Consider the following 8,144-nt stretch of genomic DNA (forward strand, 5'->3'; position numbering starts at 1 on the left):
AACAATTGTTTTATAAATTTATTATAGATTTAAGAGATAAGTTAACAATCTCTTGTAAAATATTTCATCATACATATCGATTGTGACAAAAAAAAGGTGCCTTAAATTAAAACAAGGAATGTAACTGCAGATGAGATTTATGTAGAGATAGTCTAGATTTTATGAAGAGTTTATTTTTTTTATTCTGAATTGAACCAATTATCTTAGTCTGAATATTGTAAATTAGAACAAGATCGATGTGAACGTAATGTTTTTATTCAAAGAAAGGTTTTGAAATTGTACGAAACAATTTGAATATTTTCAGTAGTACATACAAAAGATTAAATAAAAGGCAACGGATAAAAAAATATACTCAGAAAGTGAAAAAAAGTGGAGCTGTAGAGAATAAGATATATTTAGAGTGAGATAATTAGTGACAATAAACGGCGATTTTATATTTGACTCTTAACTATATATCTTAAAGAAATGTTAATAATTTATTATTATTATTATTATTCTTATATATGTACACAGTAAATACTCTCATAAATTATTAAAAACATTCTTATAGTTTATAAAACCTAGTAATCACTGGCTTTTTGATCTTCTCTTCTTTTCTCTTGTCTCAGTGACCGCCGTTGTGATGTTATGTAACGTTCTTCATCCTTTCTTCTGTCACGCGAATTACATCGTAATGAACGAGGTGGTTGTTTGCAGCCACTGTGTGTACACAAAAATAATTTTAAATAAATAAAGAGAATCATGAGATATAATCGTAAAGAGAATTTTGATAAACACGAGTGTTTTTTAAACATTAAAATAAACATGATTCACCGTCATCCGTTAACGTTCTTTTAAATCACTCCCGTGGCTTTTCTATATTGACCAAAATGTTCCAGATATTGTTGTATCGTATCCATAGGTTGATAAATGTCATTCATCCGGTTCTGTGAAGAGAGAGAAATACAAATTCAACAAATTTAATTCCACTTGATTGAAATAAATATATTATCATTTAATATAAAAATGATTTTAAATAAGTATTGTAAAATGTTCACACACGCGTATGTGTATTTTTTTTTTTTTTTTTTATTTGCTTATACATTTTGTAGCAATACATGTTACCACACACCTGAAGATACTGAGGCGCTTGATTCGACACAGCCGAACCTAAGAATCCTTGCAGAAATTCTCGTATCAATTCCCAAGCGCTTGACGGCACGACGCATGGTCTATATTCAACCTGTATTAAAAAAAAAAAAATTATACAACATTTCATTATGTCAATTGCACGGTTATAAATATATTTACATATATAGTAGCGCAAAAATATAATTTATAAATATTTCACAATTATTTTTCTAGTTTCTTGAATTGAAATCGTCCGAAAAGAGAAAACAATAACAAATAAATAAATAAATAAAGAATCAATTAAATAAAGTTACATAGTTAGATAGAGTTGAACAAAAATCATACGACGGATAAAACAACAACAAAGTTCATCGTTGGCGTTTGTTAACTATTCGCGAATATTTTTGCTTAGTATGTGAAACATGTGAAGTATTTCGGCGGCGTGCTACGTTTGACACGCGGAACGCATATTTGCTCATTTCGCTTATGTTTGTGCGTAACCTTGTGTAACACAAACACATAGTGCTACTTTGCAATTAAATGTAATCGCAAAAAAATATTAATTTGCTACTAAAATTAAACTACTCTATGAATTCCTACACTCTATCGCAAGCAATCCCAGAATATCTCTCTAGTTACTTCTACGCGGAAAAAAAAGATTTGCTAGAATAGCAAGAAATTAGTTACTTATATGGCCAGCAAAAAAACATTTGTTAAGTTTAGTAAAATTTTTGTTTTGCCAACAAAACATTTTGTTGATGAAATAAAAAATTTCGCGTAGGGTCAACCATTTTTTCTTGCTGACCGTATAATAGCAAAATTTTTTTTTCCGTATACGAGACATGCAATATCACGTTGCTATAAATTAAATCTCAACTGTGAAAAACATAAAAAAATATAATAAATTTATTATATATTTATTAAAAATATAATAAATTTTTATTAAAAAAATTAAAATCTAAAAAGTGATATAATTCGTCATGTTAGATACTGTAAGAGTCGAAACGAAGAATATCACTTGGAAAAAATTGAAAGTTCGGCGAATCAAAGATCTGCAAAAAAAAACGTGGTTGTTCTCTGTCACTTTCAAAGAATTTCTATTCTTTGGGCGAGATATATATATATATATATGTAAAAAGTGTCACAGGTCTCACCTCAACCAGAACGCCTTTGAAATTTTGACTCATCGTTACGCTGCCCAATTTGACGCAAAAGTCGCCGATTTCAAAGCGCGGTCCTTTGGACTCGATTTTCGTTTGCTTTTTGCTCGTGTAAACGCTCGTCATTTTTAACATGAGCAAATCGAATAGGCCGTCCGCTATCAACGGCACCACTTTGGTGCCCGATTCGAGGATAGCGAACACCGAGGCTGGTTGCTCCGAATTGTGTAACACGTGCACGGTCCTTTGAATGCCTGAAAAATTGTACAAACGTTGTTAAGAACAGTTTAAGTGCAGTTTAAGTACAGTTTTAAATTTTTTTTTTCTGATGACATATTTGGTTTTATAATAACTATTTTCATGCGATATACCCGGTCTGAACTCTTTTTAGAAGACTCTTAAGATCCGAACGCTCGGCGACGACGAACATTGACCCCCCCCCCGATGCATATACTACCCCGTTGGGTATTCCGCGCGCGAGAAGCTTCAGAGTCCTAATTCAGTAATCTACTCGTGGTCATCGCAGCTCCGAAGTAGTCTAACCCTTCTCCCTCTACCCTCCCTCCTACCGCGATACATCTCGCGCGAATCTCTCTCCCCTTCAAATCTCTCCCTCCTCGGACTCCCCCTTTAGCCCCGGCACATACGAAACATCCGTGCGCAGCGGGAGTTGTGCGCAGGGGGTTTTCATGCGCGATGCCACAGCCAATCAACGGGGTGACGTCTAGGGGGCTGTATTCTCCTCTCCCTTTCTCAGTTGGCCGCGATTCACCGTAGGGTATGTATGTTTCGGTTATCGTAGTCGAGAGCTGTGCACGTCAGCACAGCAAGTCGCGAGGAAGCGCGAGAGAGAGGGTGGTGGTGATTTGGAAAATCCTCTCGTTTTTTTCGTCTCTCGCTTTCGAAAACGCGAGATCGTGTTTTCTTGCTTCCTCTTCTTCCGCTTTCTTCTCCCGCTAAAATCGCGTTCCGAAAGAGAGAGAGAGACAGAGAGAGAGAAAAGGAGTTAAAATCTGTGACTCACTCAGAAAGATCTTTTCCTTTGCACGCATGTGAAATCTGCGTTCTCTGCGACTGATTTAGATTTACGCGTACAACGAGACAGAGGAGAGACATGAAATGCGACATAAATGCAGACGCAGATCTTGATCGTGTGAGAGAGTGCGACGAGAGTGATGACACTCCGAACAGCAAGACGGAAGAGATATGAAATTAATGATGTGTAAACGCAAGTATGTCTCTCTGCAACGACATGGATGCTGCGGTAACATCTAAAAAAAAAAAAAGAAAAAAAATTCTTGTCGTTCAAAAACTACTTGATCTTGATATAAAATAGCTTTTGTACTAATAACGCGAGATTTTGGGCGACTAAAAATTTGACATTTAAATAAAATCAATTAAATCGGATGATCATGCTCTCTCTCTCCCTCTTCCTTTCTTTTCTTCTCTCTCTCTCTCTCTCTCTCTCTCTCTCTCTCTCTCTCTCTCTCTCTCTCTCTCTCTCTNCTTTCTTTTCTTCTCTCTCTCTCTCTCTCTCTCTATCTCTCGCTCTCTTCTCCTCTCTCTCTCTCTCTCTCTCTCTTGCACTTCTCATTACGGAGGTTCACACATCGCAGTGCTCGCAAAATTATCCGACGCCGTTTATTCGGATCGCAAGAAACATACGCGCAAAACACATATCGGCCACACAAGGTTATGCGGATAATTCCGGGGATGCTCTCTCCGAACGCGCTTGGCAAGAGGGGAGGGAAGAAGAAACGGAATGTCTCTCCGGAAGCGCGGCAGTGTGTCGAATAATCGATCGCTGTCACACACATGATAATTGCTAAAGTCAATGAGACGCGATGAGTTTTGTACCGATCTGTGTTGCGTGACGAACACTCAATTTCATTGTACTTACCCCCTCTCCCCCCCCCCGTTCGTTAATGTCGTGTGTTTTGTATGTGCACGGAGATATATATATATATATATATATGCACGTGAGATATATCGTCACGTATATTTCAAAAAAAAACGTTATTCGCGAAAAAATCTAAATCCGCGCGCGCGAGCTCTTTCTGAAATTCGAAAAATTAATAATAACGTAGTTTCTCGCCGGGAGAAATAAGCAATTTCTCTCTCGCGAAGGGTTTTTCTTCCTTCGAGAAAATTACTCCCGGCGTGGCAATTAAGGGTTCGAGGAAAAAAAACTTTTTTAAATTTATCCGCGATAGATCGTAGCGTCTCTCGCTCGCGAGAAGAAGACCCACATTTGCATTTCTGGGAGGAGGGGAGGAGGGGAAGAGGAAAAACGCGCTAAGAGAAATAAAATTGCGGAATCAATTGTGCGTGAAACTTCTATCTCGCGGATTAAATCTCCGGACTGCGAATCGATTATCCATTAGGAGAGGATTAATGTTTGTGTGTGAAAAATAGAAAGAAAAAAAGAGAGAGAGAAAAAAAAAACAAATATATCACGAAGAAGCTTCGAATGAGAATAAACAATTATTATCGTTGATAATAAAAATCGCCTAACGCGACTTGTGACTACACATGTACGTTTTTGAAGTGGTTGAGCCAACACACACGGCGGTGACATATCTCACGGCGATAGCAGTGCCTTCCGAAGAGAGAAAATTTCCTGCTAGGAAGGCGAGCCTCTTAAAGACAGGATTTAAATTTACCATCTATATGTATATAGATGTATATATATATATATATATACCTCGCTATCGTACTCTGAATCTCTCTCTTTAAATCTCTTTCGCGCGTCTAATATTCCGTTTGGCGCATAAATCAGAAAAATCCGTATTTGCGAATTTTATAATAAATTTTTTTAATATTCAACGCACTGAATTGAAATAAAAATAATATTTGATAAAAAAAAAAAGTTGCGAAATAACATTTGACAAAAAACAAAGAGAGTCGCTCTAACGATATTCTGATTTAAATAAATTTTTGTGTTAAGATGTAATAAACACTTTCTTTTTTTATTTAACGGTATTAAAACAATTTTTGTCGATCAATATTTGATGAAAAAGAGAGAAAGAGAAAGACAGAGACAGAGAGAGAGAGTCGATAACAGTTATTTCACGCAGTTGAGGCTTCATTTGCAAACAAACCGGAGAAATGATTTATAATGTCACGCACAAATGACCGTTGCGCGACGTGTTGTCGCGTTGCGAATGACTTTAGCAATTACATGCGAGAGAGAGAGTATATAATGATCAACGCGGCTCCGACGTCGCGGGCACGATCGCCGGCCCGTCGCCGCCGCCGTCCGTCGTAAGCAACACGCCGCGGATTAAACAATTTTCGAGATTCCGTGTGTGTTCCCCCATAGAACTCCGCTCTGAGAGGAGGTATATATACACGACAATGATATCGGACTCTCGCGGGTCCTATATAGCGGGTCCTATATAATGGATGGGAACGAGCGAGCAAGTATGTTTTGCAAAAGCGCCGACGTTTGACAAGCGAGCGAGTTAGAATTGGTTTTTCGTACACTTTGTGCTACGTATGCCGATCCATCCGAGCCGATCCGAAGAAGAAATAAACCGAAGAAGAGATATATGATTTCGCATTATATTATATAACGAAAATCATGTTTTTACGACGATCGACCGGCGCTCGGTAGAGAGAAAGAAGAATCGACCAATTATTTCAGACGAGAGAGAAGAAAGTCATCGTCGAAGCGAAAAATTATCGCAGATGTCAATTCCGTGAAGAACGATAATGTGGTTCGATCCTGACGAAATACGATTGTAGCATATCGCACAATGCGGATTGCGAAGAGGGGGAGGAGGGGGGGGGAAAAAGGATTTATCTCGTCAAAGCAGAAGCCGAGCGTGATCGCAAAGAGCTAAAAACGAATGCGTCAGTCGGACCACCCTCTCTCTACGTGTGTGTCAGCGACTCTCGTTTTTGCGTTATCTTCTCGGAATTCAAACTCCGGCTCTCGAAGATGCAAATCAGCGGGACTCCCGAATGAGAGATTGCGACCGTAAGTGACGCGTTTAATTCGCTTCGGCGTCGAAGAGAAGCGCAACATGGAATCGCGTGACTTTCTTGTCCGGAAAGCGAATTATGTTTGTCCTTGGAAGATCCACATCGTGTTGCGAGCGCTAAAAAAACGGTGTCAAGATGTAATATTTAATAATTTTTCATCAATATCGATATTTATGTTACACAGTCGGGTTTACGGAACATATGGTTGAACGCAGCGTGTAAAATACATACGTGCGTGTGTGTGTGTGTGTGCACGGAGTGTCCCGAAATTATTTATTGACTAACGCACGTGCGATATAAACAAATAAAGTTTTTGAACATTCTACGTGTGCGAACGCGCACATACGTAAATTAAAAATGAGTTTTTGTTAATTCTAAAAAAAAGATAACAAGTAAAAGATAATCGTGGGTAAAGTTGATCTTTTTCCTGTTGATAAAAATTTGACGGAGATATAAAAATCTCACTTGAATTGCTATTTTGCGCGTAAAAAAAACAGTTGTGAGTACTCGAAGCAAACGTAAAGTTTTATGTTGCTCTCTCTCTCGAGGAAGATCGTTTTGTTGCAGTTTTCTGTACACACACACACACACACACACACACATCCTGGTAACAGCTGCGCATCACGGGACGCACGCGCCTCTCTCTCTCTCTCTCTCTCTCTCTCTATCTATCTCGGTATCGTTTTGCGTCGAGTCAGCAAAACTTCACTTGGCGCAAGGGTTTGCTTAATATGCACCGGCGCGACCTTTTCCCTGCTGTTTTATATCCTGGCCGCATACTTAAGTATCCCCCGGCGATGCGCAACGGTTTTATCACGTGTGATTTAATAGCGCTCTGACGAAATGACGTTCTGAGAAATGCGCGCGCCCGAAATAAGAAGAGATCAACCATCGGTACTTTATAAAGAGAGATGAGATTTAATGCGCGAATGTATTCGCGTATATATATATATTCGATCGCTTTCGATGACACAACGTGATCACATGTGAACACATACAACTCATCATCAACATACAAAGTAATTCTTGTATATTTAAAAAACGTTTTTTGCGCGAAAAAAAAAGTTGTGAAAAAAACGCGGATTTTTATCCAACTTTTTGAAAAAATTCGCAAAAATATGGAATTTTTTTTTTGATGTCGCGATAAGTTCAACGTATATAACGCGTTCGTTAAGTTATAGCTGGTATGTGTATAACATTGGCGGATGAAAAAGTAAATAAAAGACATGTACGTGCACATACACAGCGGGTCCTCTCTGTCAAAGTTCATCTCACTTTCCCCTCATCGAAGCTTATGGAAAAAGTTTCCGCGTTGACAGTCCGCTTCCTTGATTGCTTTCGTTGCGTGGGGACGGAAACGGTGCGTGATTCTGATTCGATTTATATGACAGGTTAATTTCCTGACAATATGGCTTAATAATCATTTTTATTTGTGTATTTTACTAAATTATATTTGTGAATAAAATTATAAGTTATATGAAAAAAACAAAATAAAAAATATCAGAATAGATGTGAGCCAAAGTGTAGGTTGTACCCGTGTTTTTTGTTTTTTTTTTTTTTTTTTGAATATAAAATCAAAAAATACAAACGTCGATCCTTTTTCCGGATTTTCTTCAATGTACAACAATAATTGAAATATTAATATTAATATTAATTAATATTAATATTAATTAAAACGTTGACCACAGTAAACTCATTATGCATAACTCCGTCGCTTACCCTAATTGTAAGTTCCACTTGCCGTTCGCAACGCTCGCGAGCGTTATCTGTCTTTGTTTAACTTACGACGAAAAACAAGGACGAAATGATTCCACGAGCGTTGCGAACGATAAGTATGGAACTTACCCCGAGTTAAAAAAAATAGGTAAAACAGACACAATATAAAAT

At 37.8% G+C, this 8,144-nt stretch overlaps 1 protein-coding gene across 2 annotated transcripts in view; it reads right to left on the reverse strand.

Moving 5' to 3' along the window:
- Positions 1 to 202: 202 nt before the first annotated feature.
- LOC109859942 (mediator of RNA polymerase II transcription subunit 20) overlaps positions 203 to 8,144 on the reverse strand; it is a 41,187-nt gene continuing 33,245 nt past the window's right edge. Inside the window, exons 2-5 of one of the 2 annotated variants that reach the window (XM_020438695.1) lie at positions 2,265 to 2,524; positions 1,112 to 1,222; positions 814 to 926; positions 203 to 699 (exon numbers count right to left, since the gene is read on the reverse strand). In XM_020438695.1, the coding sequence (XP_020294284.1) occupies positions 834 to 926; positions 1,112 to 1,222; positions 2,265 to 2,524 (464 nt within the window). In that variant the 3' untranslated portion in view covers positions 203 to 699; positions 814 to 833. The remainder of the gene's footprint in view (positions 700 to 813; positions 927 to 1,111; positions 1,223 to 2,264; positions 2,525 to 8,144) is intronic. The other variant, XM_020438694.1, reaches the window with a different exon arrangement.

Source organism: Pseudomyrmex gracilis, unplaced genomic scaffold, assembly GCF_002006095.1.
Source record: "Pseudomyrmex gracilis isolate BER0280 unplaced genomic scaffold, ASM200609v1 scaffold_306, whole genome shotgun sequence".
NCBI classification, from domain to species: Eukaryota; Metazoa; Arthropoda; class Insecta; order Hymenoptera; family Formicidae; genus Pseudomyrmex; species Pseudomyrmex gracilis.